General features: G+C 33.7%; 1 protein-coding gene across 1 annotated transcript; it reads right to left on the reverse strand.

The window, feature by feature from the left end:
• Positions 1 to 5,566: 5,566 nt before the first annotated feature.
• LOC143076926 (uncharacterized) lies at positions 5,567 to 24,342 on the reverse strand. The gene is made up of 6 exons (XM_076252824.1): positions 24,330 to 24,342; positions 23,588 to 23,899; positions 19,542 to 19,577; positions 14,645 to 14,689; positions 6,727 to 8,691; positions 5,567 to 5,880 (listed from the first exon to the last, which is right to left on the reverse strand). The coding sequence occupies exons 1-6, from the start codon at positions 24,340 to 24,342 to the stop codon at positions 5,567 to 5,569; spliced, it is 2,685 nt and encodes an 894-aa protein (XP_076108939.1).
• Between the last annotated feature and the right edge of the window lie 652 nt (positions 24,343 to 24,994).

Below are 24,994 nucleotides of genomic sequence, written 5' to 3' on the forward strand. Positions count from 1 at the left end.
CATTCTCTCCTGTTGATGTGTTATGTTTTTCTCCTGTTCTTTGTAAAATTATCGTTCTCTCTCGTTGCAAGTGTAATGGCCGTTTTCTCCTGTTTTATGTGTAATGGCCGTTTCCTCTTGTTATATGTGTAATGGCCGTTTCCTTTTGTTTATGTGTAATGGCAGTTTCCTTTTGTTATATGTGTAATGGCCGTTTCCTTTTGTTATATGTGTAATGACCGTTGCCACCTGTTTTAGCGTAATGGCCGTTTTTTTCTTGTTTTATACCAAATGGCCGTTTATTACTCTTTCATGTGTAATGACTGTTTTCTCTTGCTATATGTATAATTTCCATATTCTCTATTTTTATGAAATGGCTGTTCTCCTAATTTATGTGTAATGGCCGTTTTTTCCTATTGCATGTGTAATGGACGTATTCTCTTTTTTATGTGTAATGGCCATTTGATTGTATTTTCTTGGTTTACGTGTAATGGCCATTTTCTATTTGTGTATGTTTAATGGCCATTCTCTCCTGTTGATGTGTTATGTTTTTCTCCTGTTCTTTGTAAAATTATCGTTCTCTCTCGTTGCAAGTGTAATGGCCGTTTTCTCCTGTTTTATGTGTAATGGCCGTTTCCTCTTGTTATATGTGTAATGGCCGTTTCCTTTTGTTTATGTAAAATTGCCGTTTCCTTTTGTTATATGTGTAATGGCCGTTTCCTTTTGTTATATGTGTAATGGCCGTTGCCACCTGTTTTAGCGTAATGGCCGTTTTTTTCTTGTTTTATACCAAATGGCCGTTTATTACTCTTTCATGTGTAATGACTGTTTTCTCTTGTTATATGTATAATTTCCATATTATCTATTTTTATGAAATGGCTGTTCTCCTAATTTATGTGTAATGGCCGTTTTTTCCTATTGCATGTGTAATGGACGTATTCTCTTTTTTATGTGTAATGGCCATTTGATTGTATTTTCTTGGTTTACGTGTAATGGCCATTTTCACCTGTTGATCGTGTTATTGCCGTATAGTTTTGTTTTATGTATAATTGCCGTTTCCTCTTGTTTTATGTGGAATGACTGTATGTTTTGGTTTACGTGTAATGGCCATTTTCACCAGTTGCATGTATTATGGCCGTTTTCTCTTGTTTTATATGTAATGGTTGTTTCTTCTTGTGTTATGTGTAATTGCCGTGTCTTCTTGTTTTTATGCGTAGCGGCCGTTCTCTTCTGGTATATGTGTTATGTCCGTATTTTCTTGTTTTATGTGTAATGGTCGTTTTCATCTGTTGCATTGTAAGGGCAGTATTCTGTTGTTTAATGTGTAATGGCCGTATACTCTTGTTCTATGTGCAATGGCCGTTGTCACCTGTTTTAAGTCTAATGGCCGTTTTCTCTTGTTGTATGTGTAATGGCCATTCTCTCCTGATGCATGTGTAATGGCCGTGGTCACATGGTTTATGAGTAATTGCCGTTTTCTCCTGTTGCATGTGTAATGGCCGTTTTCTCCTGTTTTATGTGTAATGGCCGTTTCCTCTTGTTATATGTGTGTATGGCCGTTGTCATCTGTTTTTGCGTAATGGCCGTTTATTACTCTTTTATGTGTAATGGCCGTTTTCTCCTGTTATATGTGTAATGGCCGTTTCCTTTTGTTATATGTGTAATGGCCGTTGCCACCTGTTTTAGCGTAACGGCCGTTTGTTCTTGTTTTATACCTACTGGCCGTTTATTACTCTTTCATGTGTAATGACTGTTTTCTCTTGTCATATGTATAATGTCCATATTCTCTATTTTTATGAAATGGCTGTTCTCCTAATTTATGTGTAATGGCCGTTTTTTCCTATTGCATGTGTAATGGACGTATTCTCTTTTTTATGTGTAATGGCCATTTCCTCTTGTTTTATATGTAATGGTTGTTTCTTCTTGTGTTATGTATAATTGCCGTGTCTTCTTGTTTTTATGCGTACTGGCCGTAATCTCCTGTTATATGTGTAATGTCGGTATTTTCTTGTTTTATGTGTAATGGTCGTTTTCATCTGTTGCATTGTAAGGACAGTATTCTGTTGTTTAATGTGTAATGACTGTATTCTCTTGTTCTATGTGCAATGGCCGTTGTCACCTGTTTTAAGTCTAATGGCCGTTTTCTCTTGTTGTATGTGTAATGGCCATTCTCTCCTGATGCACGTGTAATGGTCACATTTTTTATGAGTTATTGCCGTTTTCTCCTGTTGCATGTGTAATGGCCGTTTTCTCATGTTTTATGTATGATGACCGTTTTCACCTTTTGCATGTGTAATTGCCGTATAGTCTTGTTTTATGTATTATTGCCGTTTCTTCTTATTGTATGTGTAATTGCCGTTTCCTCTCGTTTTATGTGCAATCGTTGATTACTGTTGCATGAGTAATGACAGCTTTCTCCTGTTGTATGTATAATGTTCATTTTCTCTTTTTCATGTGTAATGGCCGTTTCCTCCTGTTTTATGAGTAATGACCGTTTTCTCTTCTTGCATATGTAAAAGTCATATTCTCTTTTTTTGTGTAATATCCGCTTTCTCCTGCTGTAAGTCTAATGGCCGTTCTCTCCTATTTTATGTGTAATGACCGTATTCTCCTGTTTACGTGTAAGTCGTTTCCTTTTGTTCATGTGTAATGGCCATTTTCACCTGTTGCCTGTGTAATGACCTTTTTCTCCTGTTATATGTATAATGGCCATATTTGTTTTATGTATTGGCTGTTTTTTCTTTTTTTTTAGGAGTAATGGCCGTTTTCTCCTGTTGCGTGTGTAATGGCCGTGTTCTCTTTTTTATGTCTAATGGCCGCTCTCTCCTATTGCATGTGTAATGACCATTTCCCCCTGTTTTATGTATAATGACGTATTCTCTTTTTTACGTGTAATAGTCGTTTCCTCTTGTTTATGTGTAATTGCCATGTTCTCTTGTGTTATATGTACTGACTGTGTCCTCTTGTTTCTATGTGTAATGGCTGTTTTTCCTATTGTACATGTAAAGGCCATTTCCTTTTGTTTTATGTGTAATGACCATTTTTTCTTGTTTTAAGTGTAATGGCCGTTTTCTTCTGTTGTATGTCTAATGGTGTTTCTCTCCTGTTGCAGTACTTATAATCATGGAGATATGATTTGATTTGATTGGTGTTTAACGCCTCTTTCAGCACTATTGATACTAGTACTTATAATCATTGAGATATGATTTGATTTGATTGGTGTTTAACGCCATTTTCAGCACTATTGATCCTAGTGCTTATAATCATGGAGATATGATTTGATTTGATTGGTGTTTAACGCCACTTTCAGCACTATAGATCCTAGTACTTATAATCATGGAGATATAAACTCAAAAGTAAAAAAGACATTGTAAACCATCTGCTTTTTTATGTACAAGATATTAGGACAAGATATGATATCTTTATTCCAATTAAATAGCTAATGAAGATTAGAGTAGTTTAATACGATAATTTTTCATAATTCAGGGCCGTAACTACCTATGAGGCAGGGGAGGCAACTGCCCTGAATTTTCTACACCAATTTTTTTTTTTGAAGTAATAAAATGTTTTATTGACAATATGTCCACAAAGAATTTGAATTCATAGCATAAGGGACGACATCAAAAGTTCAATGTAGGATAAACAAACTTAATTCACATAGTTTTTTCACTGACACCCGCTCCTCCCTCCACACACAACTTTTAACTTAATTTGGGAAAAATTGATTTACCAATAGGGTTTCGTGTGGCGGTCCGTCTGTTAGTCAGGATTTGTACGAGAACACATATTAAACTTTGCTTTTCGATAATTTTGAATAAAACATAACTGTTCACATTTATTTAGGGACTCAATTAAGCATAGGAAGTTCCCTTTGTATATTGTGAATCTTTAATAAATTCAAATTCAAATTCAAATATTTATTGCCATGTAAACTTTAAACATTAAGTTTGTGACATACAAAATAATAAACAATATAACTATATTTCACATATATATATATATATACACAATCATTCATTTACAGTAAATATTCCCCTGTCCTCAGTTCTAATGACCTTTTGATGTAGGACCCCAATTTATTTACTTGTGATGGTGTTGATGGATTGAGTATAAAAATCAACTTTTCTTCATCAGATAATATCGGAAATTCGTTACCAGCTGAATCAGCAGTTGGATTATTTTTTTAACGTTTCCTTATCGTAGGAGAACATTATGGTCAATGCCTTAGTAGTTAAACACTCCCATTCGTTGTAGCAGGGACTTTCTTTACTAAGTATATATACTAGCATAGAAAGTCCCTGGTTGTAGTTATATACATGTTTGTTCAGCTTTTAAAAATATTAAAATTCAAGGTCCGCGATAAAAAAATATATATCTTGCGTTCTATGATCTTGCTTTATATGTTTTTTAACTTACCAGTTTGATTTCTAACAAAAAGGTTTTTAAATACGAATAATAATTGTTTGCATAAAAATTGCTTCCAGGATCCAGCAATACTGATGTTTCTTAAAGTAGGAAATTGAATGAAAAAGGGTCCTGATGAAGGTAAATCCAGAAAAGCGCGTCGGACGCAATAACTTATTAAACGTGTTGTTTTCCATTATTTTAGCCATTTTAATGAGATTAAAAAATTGGCGGGGGCTGCGCCCCAACCTCTTTTTTTAGGGGCCTCATTCGGCGGCCCCCAAACCCCTGCCTCCCCTGAATTCGAACCCTAGTTACGGCCCTGTAATTGACGAACATGTTGTTGACACTCATATACACTCAGAGCCATAAGCATGTGTGCAAACATGCAGTAATAAAACAGATAATATCATGAATATATAATATTAACAGGCACATATTCTTAATGGGTTACATATAAACATATCTGTACAAAATTGAGTTTTCTGATTTCAAGACATTCATTAATATATACATCATGTACATTCCAATAATGTTTAATACCTCTAGGTTTTCTTGAATAAAAAGACAAAATGAAATTGGCATTTGAGTTTAACATTTTGACAATTTTACAAATGATATTATAGAACTATTTTGTCAAGAGATTATAACGAGGACATTCACATATACGATGTTCGTCATCTTCAACTTTATCCAACGCAACCTTTGTGATTTATCTATATAATTGTTTTTTGCATATCCATCCGGCTCTGTTTTTAGAGGGTGTGCAACTATCTTGCATACTGCTGGTCTTTCTTTAAATGATTTCAATTCCAAATAATTTGCTCTATTTTTTTAATCATGTTAATTGAAAACAAGCCAAGTGTTAGCATGGTTAGTAACCTTATCTGATTTAACAATATTTTCAGTAAAATCTTACCAATTATTCAGAAAAACAAGATTTGCATATATATGCTTAAAAAGAGATTTGTTAATATAGACAGCAACCTAACAATACAATAAAGATTAAAACAAAACAGCTGAAGGTTAATGGAAGTATTGACTAGTGACGATACTTCAAACAATAAACTTATTTCAGCTTTAGGAGGTTTTGAATAAATGAATTATAATGTATGAACATGATGAATGTGACCAAATACAAACAATAAAAAAATATCCTTCACTAGCATTGATCAGTTTGACATCAATGTTGATTTGCTCCTTTTTCTTTCAACAATGATTCTATTTCTATTTGTCCTTTCTCCTGTGCTACATTTAGAGGATTTTTACCTTTAAAGTTACACTTATTGAGATCAGCTGAATGTTGTAACAGTTCTTTAACAACATCAACATGTCCTTTATCACTTGCTATATAAAGTGAAGAATATCCATAATCATCACATAGATCAATATCAACATCATCACACTGAAGAAGTACACATACAACCTCTATCATGTTGGCGTAACAAGCAATCTGTAATGGTGGGCTGCCATAATTACTACACTTATTGACATCAGCTGAATGTTGTAACAGTTCTTTAACAACATCAACATGTCCTTTCTGACTTGCTATATAAAGTGAAGAACATCCATCATCAGCACAAAGATCAATATCAACATCATCACACTGAAGAAGAACACGTACAACCTCTATCATGTTGTAGTAACAAGCAATCTGTAATGGTGGGGTGCCATCATTACTACACTTATTGACATCAGCTGAATGTTGTAACAGTTCTTTAACAACATTAACATGTCCTTTCTGACTTGCTTTATACAGAGGTGATGCATCATTATTGTTACACTTATTGACATCAGCTGCATGTTGTAACAGTTCTTTAACAACATCAACATGTCCTTCCTGACTTGCTATATACAGAGGTGATGCATCATTTTTTTCACACTTATTGACATCAGCTGAATATTGTAACAGTTCTTTAACAACATCAACATGTCCATTCTGACTTGCTATATACAGAGGTGATACATCACTATTGTTACACTTATTGACATCAGCTGAATGTTGTAACAGTTCTTTAACAACATCAACATGTCCTTCCTGACTTGCTATATACAGAGGTGATGCATCATTTTTTTCACACTTATTGACATCAGCTGAATATTGTAACAGTTCTTTAACAACATCAACATATCCTTTCTGACTTGCTATATAAAGTGAGGAACATCCATCATCATCACAAATATCAATATCAACATCATCACACTGAAGAAGTACAAGTACAACCTCTATCCTGTTGTTGTAACAAGCAATCTGTAATGGTGGGGTGCCATCATTTTTACATTTATTGACATCAGCTGAATGTTGTAACAGTTCTTTAACAACATCAACATGTCCATTCTGACTTGCTATAAAAAGTGAGGAACATCCATCATCAGCACAGAGATCAATATCAACATCATCACACTGAAGAAGTACATGTACAACCTCAATCATGTTGTTGTAACAAGCAATCTGTAATGGTGGGTTGCCATAACTACTACACTTATTGACATCAGCTGAATGTTGTAACAGTTCTTTAACAACATTAACATGTCCTTCCTGACTTGCTTTATACAGAGGTGATGCATCATTATTGTTACACTTATTGACATCCGCTGCATGTTGTAACAGTTCTTTAACAACATCAACATGTCCTTCCTGACTTGCTATATACAGAGGTGATGCATCATTTTTTTCACACTTATTGACATCAGCTGAATATTGTAACAGTTCTTTAACAACATCAACATGTCCATTCTGACTTGCTATATACAGAGGTGATACATCACTATTGTTACACTTATTGACATCAGCTGAATGTTGTAACAGTTCTTTAACAACATCAACATGTCCATTCTGACTTGCTATATACAGAGGTGATGCATCATCATTGTTACACTTATTGACATCAGCTGAATACTGTAACAGTTCTTTAACAACATCAACATGTCCTTCCTGACTTGCCCATAATAAAGGAAACCAACCATCCTCTCCACAATAATTAACATCACTATTCCTACTGATCAACCATTTGACAAGGTCAACTGTACCCATATAACAACTTCCACTTAGTGCTATATCTTTATTGTGAATATCTTTAGTACAAACAAGTTCTTGTTGCTTTGATAGATCAAGTTGGTTTAAACGTGTTATAAAGTTTTCTGTAAATGTAGTAGAATTCATGTTTCTGTTCTGACATACACTGTTTACATAACTGTTCTCCCAGTCTGTCAGTAACCTACCTATATATCTATTTATATATTTATCAGGTATTCTTATTACAAACTCTGTTTCTGTGCCCATGTTATCTGTTATCTTCCAAAGAAATCTCTCCTTAATGAAATCAGTATTAGCATGCTCAATGAAAATCTGTATCATCTTCTCCCCAAAGTACTTAGCAAGGAAATCAAACAACTTATCATGGATTATTTTGTATGTACTATCTTCCTTGACCACATAGGTACCTTCAAGAGTTTCCAGGGATTTCTTTAAACTTTTGATGGATGTTCCTTTATTCAGTTCACATTCTTCTAGTAAATCTTCTATCATTGCTCCTATCTTCTTATCTTTTGTGGAGAGGTTTTCTTCTGTTAATGTGTTGTTGAACATTACACAAAGGATCAAGCTACAATATTTCATTTTACCAGTATCCCCTTCTTTATACATTTGAGCAACTTGATCTTTAAAAACGTCAAAAGGATTTTTAAAAAAAGTACTAATGCTCACATTTTTCTGGAGGTTCTGTTTATGATACAAGCTACACAAGAGCGGGAAAAAGTCATATTTTTCAGACAATTTCATTGCTTCATCAGTATTTCCCTGAAAGTACATTCCAGCTAAAGCTAATTTTTCAGCAGCACTAAGTTTGAATTCTTTTGAACTTAAATCGATGTTACACATTTTGAAAATAGATAGGTCGCTAAATAGTTCATCTTTGTAAACCTCCAATCTACATGAAGATATGATTTTACAACATGTGTCTTTAAGAAGAGATTCTATATGATCAAGTCTTTGTTTCCAGTCAGTGTAAATTTGTTGATTAAGAGTATATCTGCCACAGACATCATCATAGACAAATAATGTTTTCCTACCATGTTTAAACCATTTACCAATATCTTCAGGTTTACTACATGGAATTACAGTATAGCCATGTTTCTTCATTATGAGGGCAATATGTTTAGAAAGAAAACTTTTTCCAGTGCCAGAATTTCCAACCAGGGTAACTGAACTTTGTGTCAAAATATTTTGCATTACATGTTTCTCTGCTTCAGTACTAACAAACTGTTGATCATCCTCTTTCCACTGTTCCAAGCGTTTTTCGAACTGCTCTGCAAAAAAATGAAATACAATAAATTAGCTATATATTTAAAGTTCAAATTTCAAGGTGTAATAACACAAACATCCAGTTTCATCGTGTTCATGTATATTGTGTGTTTTGAAGCACCATATTTTGTTTTATTCGGTGTTCTAATAAACGATTTTTAAAACTTAAGATGATAAGACCAAATATCAATGCATGACATCATATTCTACCTTTTTATATTATAATTGTCTTTTTTTAAATTATTTGAGAAGAGTGCACACGCTGAAATGTCTCGCCTTCTTTACTAATCATTGATATTATGTTGATAGTCCTAAAAATAAAGCTTTATTACAACTGTCACATAAACTTAACATTAACAAAGAAAAACTAATCATTGACCAAAGAACCATGAAAAGGAGGTCAAGGTCAAATGAACCATGCCAGGCAGGCATGTACAGCTAACAATTCTTCCATACAACAAATATAGTCGACCTATTGCTTATAGTTTAAGTAAAACAGACCAAAACACAAAAACTTAACACTGAGCAATGAACCGTGAAAATGAGGTCAAGGTCAAATAAAACCTGCACGACTGACATATAGATCATAAAATATTTCCATACACCAAATATAGTTGACCTATTGCATATAGTATTAGAAAAAAGACCAAAACTCGAAAACTTAACTTTGACCACTAAACCATGAAAATGAGGTTAAGGTCAGATGACACCTGCCAGCTAGACATGTACACCTTACAATCATTCCATACACCAAATATAGTAGACCTATTGCATACAGTATTTGAAAAACAGATCAAAACACAAAAACTTAACTATAACCACTGAACCATGAAAATGAGGTCAAGGTCAGATGACACCTGCCAGTTGGGCATGTACACCTTACAGTCCTTCCATACACCTATTGCTTATAGTATCTGAGATATGGACTTGACCACCAAAACTTAACCTTCTTCACTGATCCATGAAATGAGGTCGAGGTCAAGTGAAAACTTCAGACGGCCATGAGGCCCTTGCAAGGTACGCACATGTATACCAAATATAGTTATCCTATTACTTATAATAAGAGAGAATTAGGCCAAATAAAAATATATATATGTGTGGTTCCAGTTACATACTTTTAAACAAGAGGCTGTCACAACGACAGCAAACCGGATTTATTAACATTTATTTGTGTCCTGGCAATATCACAAGAACTATTACTGATGAATGGTGAAAGTGAAAATCGTCAATATCAAATTTGACCTCCATTTTGTCATCAGTATCAACATATTAAAATTTGAAAAGCTTAGATTGAATGGTTCATGAGTAAATGCAACAACGTGAATGGAAACGCCATTTTACGATCTTTCAAGAACCATAACTCCTGAACGGTAAAAGTCAAAATCGTCATTATTGAACTTGACCTCTATTTTGTCATCAGTAACAACATATTAAAATTTCAAAAGCTTTGGTTGAATGGTTCATGAGAAAATGCACGGACACGACGGGAAACACCATTTTTCAATCTTTCAAGAACAATAACTCCTGAACGGTAAAAGTCAAAATCGTCATTATTGAACTTGACCTCCATTTTGTCATCAGTAACAGCATATTAAAATTTGGGAAGCTTTGGTAGAACAGTTCATGCTTAAATGCACGGACACGACTGGAAACTCCATTTTTCAATCTTTCAAGAACCATAACTCCTGAACGGTAAAAGTCAAAATCGCCATTATTGAACTTGACTTCAATTCTGTCATTAGTAACAACATATTAAAATTTCAAAAGCTTTGGTTGAATGGTTCATGAGAAAATGCACGGACACGACTGGAAACTCCATTTTTCAATCTTTCAAGAACCATAACTCCTGAACGGTAAAAGTCAAATTCGTCATTATTGAACTTGACTTCAATTCTGTCATTAGTAACAACATATTAAAATTTGGGAAGCTTTGGTAGAACAGTTCATGCGTAAATGCACGGACACGACTGGAAACTCCATTTTTCAATCTTTCAAGAACCATAACTCCTGAACGGTAAAAGTCAAAATCGCCATTATTGAACTTGACCTTCGTATAGTTGTCAGTAATAACATATTAAAATTTTAAAAGCTTTAGTTGAACGGTTCATGAGTTAATGCACGGACAACATTTGATTGCCGCCCGCCCACCCCCCTGGCTGCCCGCCGTACATCCCCAAATCAATAACCGAATTTTTGTCACAAAAATCCGGTTAAAAATAGGGTCGGTAGGTTGGCAAATTTTTTAATTTTTTTTTTAATTTTTAATTTTTGAATATCAAAATCCGGAAAAAAATCGTGTTTTCCGAAATTGTTTCTGGTATTATACACGCCCCAACCGGAAGTCCACCATTTTTACATGTGTTTGGTTGTAAAATAAACAGTCATGATACGTTTTTAGTTAATTTTGTTGCATTCTGTTATGAATTGTTGCATTTTAGCCATAACAGATACTTGTGATGGAAATTTAGATGACAGAAATCTATGAATTTAATTAGTTTAATTCACAATCCTCAAAATTTGATCGTTTGAAAATTTATTTTTTTAGAAATGAAAAAAAAAAGTTCTAGGGTCGGTCGGGTTACTGGAACCACACACATATTTTTATTTGGCCTTACAAAAAATCTTAACTTTTTTTTCAAGTAGTCACTGAACCATGAAAAAGAGGTCAAGGACATTGGACATGTGACTAACGGAAACCTCGTAACATGAGGCATCCATATACAAAGTATGAAGCATCCAGGTTTTCCACCTTCTAAAATATAAAGCTTTTAAGAAGTTAGCTAACGCCGCAGCCGCCTGATCACTATCCCTATGTCAACTTTCTGCGACAAAAGTTGCAGGCTCGACAATAATTGATCAGTAGTTTAACTCCTCTTTCATCACTTTTGGATATTTCGTAGTGGTCAGGTTTTATGAGTGGAGGAAACTGGAGTGCTCAAGAGAGAAAATATTGACCTTTGACAGGAAAACTGACAATCCTAGTCAATTTAGACATGTTAGATTATAGTCCAGCACATCTGTCACGTGTAAGGTTCAAACTTACAACCTCAGTGTTGACAGGCTAATAATACAGTACTTGAACTACTTAGACCACTTATCCACCGAGGCCCTTTTTTTTATTCCAAGAACTTTGAATGTGTACATATTTTGGTAGTATTCTTGAAAATTGAGGCCAACAAATGAATTGACCGTAACACCAGAAATTAATGCAGAATTTCAAGTCATACTTAAGAAGCAAATTAAAAAACTGAAAATGGCAGCCAACAGATAATTTTGACACTCGGAACCAATTTAGAATAGCACAATTTACTGGTTTATCAATTAAATGGTAGCTTGAAAGATGTTTCTCAAAATTTTGTATTTATAATATAGAACTGTCTACATATATAATGGGCTATTTCAAAAAAAATTATGCCAAAGTGTGACAACCATGGTAAAAAATTAAGTCATTGCTAATCTTTTTTCTATCATTTTTCTTTAATGCAGAGACATTCAAGTTTACAAAACTACAAAGGGTTAATGCAAAATAATAAAAACAAAAATTTTAACATTTTACTCATAAGAATGCATCCACTTTTCAAAGGAAACAACAAAATAATAATATCAACTGACAAACATAAATAAGAATATAAATATCAAAGTAATTTTTTTGTTTGTTGCAATAAAGGTACTAAATGATTTTCCTGCAATTTTTTTTTTACTTATAAACGTTTTTTTTTTTTAAATATGTAAATTTCACCAATTTTTAGTGTATTCTTTAATATCTTATTTCAAAAGTTTTTATATCTCTTTGCAAAAGCTTTAATTTTATATAAAAAGTATAAGGAAGCAAACATATATGATCTAATTACATCCTCTGAAAATTTCACAACAATTGCTTCAGTCAATTCTAAGTTTTCTTCATTTAAAAAATACAAACATGTGTTTTTTATCCTTTTGTTACACTCCTGACATATTTTTTCAGTAACTGTAAGACTGTTTTTTAATGGAATGTTTAGAAAATCAGTAATGATATCTATTTTAAATTTACAATCTCACAAATAAATACATTTATTAGATATTTGATTACATATTTTTTTAATTTCTGAGCAAAGAGCAAACTTTTAACATGTTTAATGAGAATTACACTTTAATTTTTAAGAATCTTTGGTGAATAGTGTGCAGAAAAATCACTTTTACAAGACAGATCGGCTTTCTCATAACATTGTAAAGATGTTACAATTATTTTAATAAATAATCATGTTGAATTTTGTTATAGATAAGCTACATCAGAAACTTGTCAGGAGTGTAACAAATGTTAAACTCCTGACCATAATTTATTGCTACCATAAATTATTTTAACCTGAAACTGACCTGAAATCATGTAGAGTCTTTATATTTCACATATTATTTTAGTGCAAATTAAGAACAGGTTAAAAAAAATTATATCCTTCTTACATATTTACAAATTTTGCTAATTGTCTATTTTAAAAAAAAGATGGCTTTCCTTTAAACCTTGTTCAGTCTTTTGTTTGATACTATATATATGCTGTTTTTATGTCAGATAATGTATTATGATAAGTTTGTTCGTACTACCAAAGATGGTAGCAGTATGTGCTCTGTATATTAAAAATTGTCCAAAAATGTACCCAAAAATGTCAGGAGTGTAACGCTTTAAAATGTTTAAGTGTAACATTCATGTTATTTTTTATAGAAACAATGTTGTTATTATTGGTTTTCTTTTCTGGAATTTGAGTGTGAACACCATCTGTTGCATATTTTCAGTAACAAACATGCCACTATTATGGCCTTTATTGCTTGTTTATGCTCAATACTTGTATGTCAGGACTGTAACACATTTAAACAAGCTAGTTCAATTGCAATTTTAGTTCAAAAATTTTAAAAGTAATGATGTAGACTTGTATTCTGTGTTAAGCTGAGGTGTAGTAATGTCATTTTCTAATAATTGTCAGCTTGTTTTTCTTTCAATAACTTACCTTTGCTAATAAGATTGAAATAAGGCATTTTTTTGTGTTACACTCCTGACATTGAAGTATTGAGCATGCAAAAGCAATGAAGGCCATAATAATGGCATGTTTGTTACTGATAAACTGTAACAGGTAATGTTCACTGAAATTCAAGAAAAAACAACAACTATAACAACATTGTTTCTAAAAAAAAATACATCTTAACCCAGTTGTTACACTCCTGACAGACCTAGGTAGTCCTCTTATTGTAACCATAATATTCCAGTAGTAGAACTTCAGGGTCAACTGGATGCACCTGTGCCAAGCTATGATACTAAACAAAAAAAATTAACCGTGCAAGATGTACAGAAACATGTTATTTCACCTACAAAGACATTTTCTGGCAGCATATTGACTTTTACTAACATTTTTTTTTACACAAACTTATTTGACTTACCTTATGAGGCTCATAAAAATGTAAATATATGGAAGAATTGAACAAGAAATCATAGTCAAGATATAATAGTTGGATGAAAGATATTGTTTGGTATTGTATCTGCCCTTATTTATTCTATATCATCAATGAATGCACATGCTTTCTTCTAAATGTCACACTAAAAGCGTTACACTCCTGACATTTTGAGGTACAATTTTGGACAATATTTTTTAAACAGAGCACATACTGCTATTATCTTTGGTAGTTAGGACCAACTAATCATAATACATTATCTGACATAAAAACATTACAGATATAGTATCATACAAGAGACTGACAAAGGTTTAAAGGAAAGGCATCATTTTTTTTTAAATAGCCCATATAATAAAATTAATGTACAACAATTGAACAAATTTTATCTATCTTTGAGCAATACTTTTGGAATAATTATATATATATATAGACGAACAGACAAAGTGAAAAGTATAAAGCGCATGTATTTTCCAGATATATGTACTGAAGATGCCTTGTTATAGAATTAAGTAAAGTTTCAATGTTCTACATCAATAAACTAACCAAGTATATGTTTAGGAATAACTTCATCATGATCCATCAGAATATCTAACTAGAGGCTCTCAAGAGCCTGTATCGCTCACCTGATTCTACTTGGGTTTTTGAAATCATATGAAAAAATATAAAATTTGGCTAAAAGTGACAACACAACCTCATTGATAAGGAAAGGAACATGTTTAATTTCATTCAAAAGTCCCCCACTGGCGGCCATCTTGGATGGCGGATCGGCTACAAAGTAACAACACTTGGTCAGCACCTCATAAGGAACATTCATGCCATGTTTGGTTTTATTCTATTCAGTGGTTCTCTAAAAGAAGTCATTTGTATGCATTTCCCATAGGGTCCTATGTTAAACTAAGTCCCCTGCTGGTGGCCATCTTGGATGATGGATCTGTTACAAAGTAACAACACTTGGTCAGCACCTCATAAGGAACATTCATGCAATGTTTAGTTTTATTCCATTCAGTGGTTCTCTTAAAGAAGTCATTTGTATGCATTTCCAATAGGGTCCTATGTTAAACTTAGTCCCTGCTGGCGGCCATCTTGGATAATGGATCGGCTACAAAGTAACAACACTTGGTCAGCACCACATTAGGAACATTCATGCCATGTTTGATTTCATTCCATTCAGTGGTTCTCTAAAAGAAGTCATTTGTATGCATTTCCCATAGGGTCCTATGTTAAACTAAGTCCCATGCTGGCGGCCATCTTGGATGATGGATGGGCTACAAAGTAACAACACATAGTCAGCACGGCATAAGGAACATTCATGCAATGTTTGGTTTCATTCCATTCAGTTGTTCTCTAAAAGAAGTCATTTGTATGCATTTCCCATAGGGTCCTATGTTAAACTAAGTCCCCCGCTGGCGTCCATCTTGGATAATGGATCGGCTACAAAGTAACAACACTTGGTCAGCACCACATTAGGAACATTCATGCCATGTTTGATTTCATTCCATTCAGTGGTTCTCTAAAAGAAGTCATTTGTATGCATTTCCCATAGGGTCCTATGTTAAACTAAGTCCCCCGCTGGCGGCATCTTGGATGATGGATTGGCTACAAAGTAACAACACTTGGTCAGCACTCCATAAGGAACATTCATGCTATGTTTGGTTTCATTCCATTTAGTGGTTCTCTAGAAGAAGTCATTTGTATGCATTTCCCATAGGGTCCTATGTTAAACTAAGTCCCCCGCTGGCGGCCATCTTGGATGATGGATCGGCTACAAAGTAACAACACTTGGTCGCCACTCCATAAGGAACATTCATGCTATGTTTGGTTTCATTCCATTTAGTGGTTCTCTAGAAGAAGTCTTTTGTATGCATTTCCCATAGGGTCCTATGTTAAACTAAGTCCCCCGCTGGCAGCCATCTTGGATGATGGATCGGCTACAAAGTAACAACACATAATCAGCACCCCATAAGGAACATTCATGCTATGTTTGGTTTTATTCCATTCAGTGGTTCTCTAAAAGAAGTCATTTGTATGCATTTCCCATAGGGTCCTATGTTAAACTAAGTTCCCGGCTGGCGGCCATCTTGGATGATGGATCGGCAACAAAGTAACAACACTTGGTCAGCACCTCATAAGGAACATTCATGCCATGTTTTGTTTCATTCCATTCAGTGGTTCTCTAGAGGAAGTCATTTGTATGCATTTCCCATAGGGTCCTATGTTAAACTAAGTCCCCCGCTGGCGGCCATCTTGGATGATGGATCGGCAACAAAGTAACAACACTTAGTCAGCACCTCATAAGGAACATTCATGCCATGTTTGGTTTCATTCAATTCTGTGGTTCTCTAAAAGAAGTCATTTGTATGCATTTCCCATAGGGTCCTATGTTAAACTAAGTCCCCTGCTGGCGGCCATCTTGGATGATGGATCGGCTACAAAGTAACAACACTTGATCAGCACCCCATAAGGAACATTCATGCTATGTTTGGTTTTATTCCATTCAGTGGTTCTCTAAAAGAAGTCATTTGTATGCATTTCCCATAGGGTCCTATGTTAAACTAAGTCCCCGGCTAGCAGCCATCTTGGATGATGGATCGGCAACAAAGTAACAACACTTGGTCAGTACATCATAAGGAACATTCATGCCATGTTTGGTTTCATTCCATTCAGTGGTTCTCTAAAAGAAGTCATTTGTATGCATTTCCCATAGGGTCCTATGTTAAACTAAGTCCCCCGCTGGCGGCCATCTTGGATGATGGATTGGCTACAAAGTAACAACACTTGGTCAGCACCTCATAAGGAACATTCATGCCATGTTTGGTTCCATTCCATTCAGTGGTTCTCTAGAAGAAGTTCAAAATGTAAACTGTTAACGACGACGACGACGACGGACGACGGACGCCAAGTGGTGAGAAAAGCTCACTTGGCCTTTCGGGCTAGGTGAGCTAAAAAATATATAAACAACAAATTATGAACATGGTACTCTCAGATTGAACGTCTTGTCTTTTTTGCTTTGTATCGATCTGGTAAGCTTTTGTTGTACTGTTACATCACTGTCCCAAGTTAGGGGAGGGTTTGACACCGGTACACATGTTTAACCTTGCCACATTATGTATGTTCATGCCCCAAGTCAGGAGCCTGTAATTCAGTTAATTATCGTTATTCAATATAAACTTCGAAATATGACGTCTATTTTTTTTCATTTTATTTTCAAAAATGACCTTTCATATGACTTTAAATTTGAGTGCCTGACAACATGAAAAGAATAAACTGATTTCGTGCCCTTATCAATCAAAACAAGTGTATTTTCCAATTATATGTACTTAAGATGCCTTATTATAGGATTAAGTAAAGTTCCAATGTTCCACATCAATAAACTTACCTAGTATATGTTTAGGAATAACTTCATCCGGAATCAACAGAATATCTAAAAATATAAAAACAATAAAGTATGAACATGGTTCTCTCAGATTTAAACTTGTTGTCTGTTGTGTTTTGTATCGATCTAGTGAGTTAATAGAAATAAGAATATAAACCCTTTTAACTGATTTTAAAGTTTGTTCTTTTGTTGTACTGTTACATCACTGTCCCAAGTTAGGGGAGGGTTTAAACACCGGTACACATGTTTAACATCACCACATTATGTATGTTCATGCCCCAAGTCAGGACCCTGTAATTCAGTGATTGTCATTTTTTGCTGTGTATCATATTTCATACATTAATCAGGCTGTTAAGTTGTTTTGTTAGAATTGTTTCATATTTGTCATTCCAGTGCCGTTAATAGCTTACTTTGAGGTATGGATTTTACTCATTGTTGAAGGCTGTATGGTAATCTATATTTGCTAACTCTTACGTCATTTGGTCTCTGGTGGATAGTTTTCTCGTTGGCAATCTTACCACATATTCATTTTTTCCTATTAACAATTATTACATGAATAGGTTTTTCCTTACACCAAAAATACATGGCCTAAAACTAAAATGAGTGCACTGAAATGTCTCACCTATTAAAACGATCATTACTGAATAATTTGTTGACAGTCCCAAGTAATGTCTACAATAACTGCAAATGTTTAGAAATGTTATTGCAATACATAGTCCCCTAGTACCGGTTAAAAATTCATTGTACTCATGTACTGAAACAAAATGCTAATTTCATCTATACGATGTCATGGTGTAAACTATATAACAAATATGAGGTCAATATCTTCAGGCATGACCAAAAAGAAAATAAACTGTTCACACAGAGAAACGTCTTGTCTATTTGTAATTAGATAATGCAAATGTTGAAATTAACATTGCAGTACGTTATCATTGAAGTTATGCAAATATTCAAAGTCAATGAACCATGACTGAAGGTACATGGCTAAACAATCTCCATAGAAATGAGATGTGCCAATACTAATACAACTGCATACCAAATACCATCGACTTATCATAAGTCCTTCCCTCTAAACAAACATAAACACAAACATTAACTTGTAAACTATGTAAAAGATTCAAAGTCAATGAACCATGATGAGATGGTGGGGCTTTTTAATCTCCATGGAAATAAGACTTGCAAATGCCAATAAATTTGCATACCAAATATGATTGACTTAACAGTATTAAGTGGTTCATCTTAAACTGATCTAATCACAAACTAATACATGTAAACTAAGCAAAAAGTTTCAAAGTCAATAGACCATGTATGAGGGGCGGGGCAAATATTCTCATTGGAAATGAGATGTGCGAATGCTTATTCAACTGTATACCAATTAACATTGGCCTACCACTAATGGTTTCCTTTGAACTAACCTAATGAAAAATTGATACATGTAAACCAGTGGTTGTCGTTTGTGTTACATATTTGTTTTTCATTCATTTTTTTGTACTTAAATTAGGCTGTTAGTTTTCTCGTTTGAATTGTCATTTCGGGGCCTTCTTTAGCTGACTAAATGGTATGGGCTTTGATCATTGTTGAAGGCCATACGGTGACCTATAGTTGTTAATCTCTGTGTCATTTGGTCTCTTGTGAAGAGTTGTCTCATGGGCAATCACACCACATCTTCTTTTTATAAGTAAAAGTTTCAAAGTCAATAGACCATGACTGAGGGGTTGGGCCAAATGATATCCATGGCAATGCGATATGCCAATGCTTATACAACTGCATACCAAATATCATTGACTTAATTTCCACTTGTGGTTCCCCTTAAACTGACCTAATCACAAACTAATACATGTAAACTAAGCAAAAACTGATTTGACGGACAAATGGACAGACAGACAGACAGACGGATGGAGTGCAAATCTAAAGTCCCCTTCGACTTCGTCAGTAGGGGACTAAATATGGCTGTAGATAATCACACTAAGAGTAAAACTGCTATAAGACAATTTAAACATCAATTTGAAAAAATATACATCTTTCAGTCTTGCCCGAAGTTCACTGAACTATATTATATATGGTTACCTTTTTTCTCATGTCTGTCTTTGAGTTTCTTCATTCCTGAAACAAGACAAACTGCCTAGATGTTTCATAGTCTAAATATTTCTATAACTGAAACCCAACAATTTGTACAACATAATTTTGTCATAAACATGATACATGATAAAGGTAAAAAAGAAACAATATTTATATGGCCAGTCATTTTTTATCAATAATTTTACAAAATTGAAGATTTAACAAATTAAACACAACTGACGAAAGTGTTTAAAGAATTAATAAATTACTATTAGCAGATAAGGTAGACGGGGTGTCTAGATATTGGCCAATAGATTTTTCTTATTCTTCTGTAAGACTTCTTTGTCAATGAACTTTCAAAATTTAGTATAAAAACTGGAAGTTTGGGACCATATTTTTTTGTTAAAATACATTGAAATTTACGAAATCACAGTTATTTTATAAGTGTAATATTGGGGCAACTTAATTCTTTTTATTGAGGAAACAACAAACAATAGATTTTTTTTAAATTCAATGAGGTGATTGCTTTTCAAAATACCTTCAAAATATCAAATAAAATAAGGGGGTCACAGGACTTATTTTCTTGGAAAACAAACAAGTGAATCTATGAGCTACTGCTCACAAATGATACCCCCGCCCCGCTAAAAGTATAAGGTAAACAGGAAGTTGTTGAGTGATGAATCTGAAAACACATCACACGGTACAGCTGACTCATATAACACTTGAAACCAAATTTCAGAAATCCTTGTAATGTAGTTCCTTAGAAAGATGCGACGAAAAATGTTCATGGAACGGACGGACAGACTGACGGATGGATGGATGGAGGGGCAGACAGATGGACAGACAGAGGTAAAACATACCTTTCAAATTCAATATAATTATTTGTCCTTGATTTTAAACAGACTTTCCAGAAAATTATAAATACAAGAGTGCACAGAATGAAATGACTCTCCTTCTTGACTAACCATTAATATTATGTTTATAGTGCTAAATATCAAGCTCAACTATAACTATCACATAAACTTAATAAGATCCAAGGAAATGAGGTCAAGGTCAGATAAACCAAACTGGAAATACATGTACACCTTGCAATCATTCCATACACCAAATATGCTTTAAATATAGTTGACCTATCACACATATTATCTAAGAAACAAACTTAACAAGGAAAACATTGATCAATGAACCATGAACATGAAGTCAAGGTCAGATTTACCCTGCCAGACAGACATGTACACCTTACAATCATTACATGCTTTAAATATAGTTGACCTATTGCATACAGTATCTAAGAAACAAACTTAACCAGGAAAACTTAAGATTGACCAATGAACCAGGAAAATGAGGTCATGGTCAGATGATAATTTCCAGACAGACATATACACCTTACAATCATTCCATACACCATATATAGTTGACCTATTGCGTAAAGTACAAGAAAATGAGACACAAAAAAAACCAACTTAACATTGAGCAATGAAACGTAAAAATGAGGTTGAGGTCAAATAAAACATGCCAAACTGACATGTACATCGTAAAATATGTTCATATACCAAATATACATGATATAGTTGACCTATTGTACATGTTGTATACAGTGTTAGAAACACAGACCAAAACACAAAAACTTAACTTTAACCACTGAACCATGAAAATGAGGTCAAGGTCAGATGACACCTGCCAGTTGGACATGTACACCTTACAATCATTCCATACACCAAATATAGTAGACCTATTGCTTATAGTATCAGAGAAATGGACTTGACCACGAAAACTTAACCTTGTTCACTGATCCATTCAATGAGGTCGAGGTCAAGTGAAAACTGTCTGACGGGCATGAGGACCTTGCAAGGAACGCACATACATGTACCAAATATAGTTATACTATTACTCATATTAAGAGAGAAATTTTAAAAGAATACTAAAATTCTTAACTTTTTTTTCCAGTAGTCACTTAAGCATGAAAATGAGGTCAAGGACATTGGACATATGACATACGGAAACTTTGTATCATTAGGCATCTATACACAAAGTAGTAAGGATCCAGGTCTTTTACTTTCTGAAATATTAAGCTTTTAAGAAGTTAGCTAACGCCGCTGCCGCCGGATCACTATCCCTATGTCAAGCTTTCTGCAACAGAAGTCGCAGGCTCAACAATAACCAATAAACAGCTGTGCCATGAGCGCATGATATGCCAGACGTCTTCTGTGGAAGTTTTATGCAATAATCATAAATAGTTTCTGAGGAAGTTTTAAGCAATAACCATTTATTGTTTTTGAGACACGGCGGGACATGTGAAACCCCCCACCCTGTTTTTTTTTACAAATATCACTAAAATAAAATTTTGAATCAAACCAAAAAGTATACAGATCTTTAAATTAGTATAACAAAGAAGTGTGTACAGTTTCAAGCAATAATCATAAATTGTTTTTGAGATACGGCGCGACATGTAAAAAAAAACCTCCTCTTTTTTACAAAACACTCAATAACTCAAAAATGAAATTTTGAGTCATCACCAAAAAGTATACAGATCTTTAGATTAATATAACAAAGAAGTTTGTAAAGTTTTAAGCAATAATCATGAATCGTTTTAGAGATACAGCACGACATGTAAAAACCCCTCCCCTTTTTTACACAATACTCAATAACTCAGAAATGAAATTTTGAATCATCACCAAAAAGTATACAGATCTTTAGATTAACATAACAAAGAAGTGTGTAAAGTTTTAAGCAATAATCATAAATTGTTTTTGAGATACGGCGCGACATGTAAAAAAAACCTTCCCCCTTTTTACAAAATACTCAATAACTCAATTACGGCGCGACATGTAAAAAAAAACCTCCTCTTTTTTACAAAACACTCAATAACTCAAAAATATAATTTTGAGTCATCACCAAAATGTATACAGATCTTTAGATTAATATAACAAAGAAGTGTGTAAAGTTTTAAGCAATAATCATAAATCGTTTTAGAGATACAGCACGACATGTAAAAAAACCCTCCCCTTTTTTACAAAATACTCAATAACTCAAAAATGAAATTTTGAATCATCACCAAAAAGTATGCAGATCTTTAGATTATCATAACAAAGAAGTGTGTAAAGTTTTAAGCAATAATCATAAATCGTTTTTGAGATACGGCACGACATGTAAAAAAAACCTCCCCCTTTTTTACAAAATACTCAAAAACTCAAAAATGAAATTTTGAATCATCACCAAAAAGTATACAGATATTAAGATTAATATAACTAAGAAGTATGTAAAGTTTAAAGCAATAATCAAGAAACGTTTTTGAGATACGGTGCGACATGTGAAAAAACACACACCCCTGTTTTAGTTACAAAGTGCCATAACTCAAAAAGTTTAAATCTTATTTTCACCAAAAAGTATACAGATCATTTGACCATCATAAGAAACGACTATATTAAGTTTAATGAAATTTAGATAAGTCGTTCTCAAGTTACGGTGCGATATGTTTACGCCGGACAGACGGAAAGACGGACGGACAGACAGACGGATGGACGGACGGACACCGGACATTTGTATACCATAATACGTCCCGTCAAAATTTTGACGGGCGTATAAAAACCAGTTTTTTAATAGTTCCTCTCGCTTTTCTGATTTAGCAATATGTTTGTTTCCAACACTAGATCATTCATCTTAATACAGTTAAACATATATATATATTGATGAAAATGTGTCTGTTTTTCGTTGAATTGGATACTTTTTTTTTAGCATATTATGTATACGATTAATATAATAGGAGCGGGCACTGACTGCCTGAGAGGGGGGCCCACTCCAGTCATGGTTCAGCGATTCCCTAAATAATCAACCAATTTTTTCTCACAAAAGGGGGGAGTAGGGGCTGGTCCCCTTCCCCCTTAAATTCTGCCTCTCAATAGATACACTCAATATGCTTTGATCAGTGAAGTTTGATGTATAAAAAAATGGGCAGTTTTTATAACAATTTTATAATTATGTAAAATTTATGACACATAATGGAATCATCTAAGTAAATCAGGTACAATATTAATTTCAGAATCTGCTATAATCACCTATTTGACACAATTGTATATCTTGATCTGACAATTCTGTCTTCTCCATTTCTGAAGCAACATCCTGGTATTTTCCATGTCTTACAGCTGCAAGAAGGTGTGTGTATGCATCTTCACCTTTGCGAATCAATTTGTTGTATAAAAGTCTATTACTTTCCTGTTGAGTGAGTGAAGAATTACAAATTTCCTCTTTTTCTTCAGTATTTAAAACATCAGACTGATACAAGTGGTCAGCTATGTCTGTTTTGGAGTCAACACCATAGACAAACATCATGTAATTCTTTTGTAGTTTAACTTTGCGTTTATTCATCACTGAAATATAAGAAAGGTATGAACATGATGAATGAAATATTCTTTTCCTCTTTCACACACATAATTTTTTTCCCCACTGTGATTGGCTGTTTTGTTAAAGTTACTACATTAAATATCAATTGTAGGAGTATTTTTTTGTGTTTGAAATATTGGTTTTATTCCAATACACAGAACAAAAAAACTGTACCAAGAGTGCATAATACGTAATAAATAGAATTACATTATGTATATATATATCAAATTAGACATGTAATGCATGTTAGACAATGAATGAACAAAACAGTATTTTTAAGATTAAAAGACGGAAGATAGCAAGGGGATATTCAATACTCATAAGGCTGAGAGTCTGACAATGCCATGGCGAACTGGAGGCTCTTAAGAGTCTGTGTCACTCAACTGACTGGAGCCATGACGAAACATGAAAAATTACCTTTCTCCAACATTGTAGACTACAATTTAAGGCATGACTAAAATCGCTTTCTTGTTGACCTTGTATTGCTGATATTTTTTTTTTATCTTTTATCTTTTAGTTTCTTCCTATATACTATCGATTCCAAAATTAAACTAAATGTCAAGAACTTAAAAATTAGTAAAAAAATGACTTTTATAAGCATGATAAGGGGTCAGCCAATGGTTTCTATCATATTGGCATTCTTAAATATACCAATCACTTTTGAGGATAACAGTTTCTATATATATCTCTTATAGTTTTCAAGATAAGAGGCAAATACTCTGAAATTCTAAATAAATTTGCCAAAGGGCAAAAACTCCTATAACATGTATAAGCAATTATCTAATAGCTACGGTCATGTATGAAATTTTGTTGACCTTGAATATCTGATCATTTTTGCTGTTCACAGTATCTACTTTTCTGTTTTTTCAAGATTATGGACAAAAAATGGTGAATAAGTCAACTAGCTTCATTTAAGGGCAATAATTCTAATAAGGAGTCAACCAATGTTTTCAGACAAACATGACATAGAATTCTTTTGTATAGGCCTTGTATTGTTGATAATTTTTGTTGTTTACAAATTCTACTTATCTAATTATCTATAATAGTTTTCAAGATAAAAGGCAAAAATTTACAAATAAGTC

Source organism: Mytilus galloprovincialis, chromosome 5, assembly GCF_965363235.1.
Source record: "Mytilus galloprovincialis chromosome 5, xbMytGall1.hap1.1, whole genome shotgun sequence".
Taxonomy (NCBI): domain Eukaryota; kingdom Metazoa; phylum Mollusca; class Bivalvia; order Mytilida; family Mytilidae; genus Mytilus; species Mytilus galloprovincialis.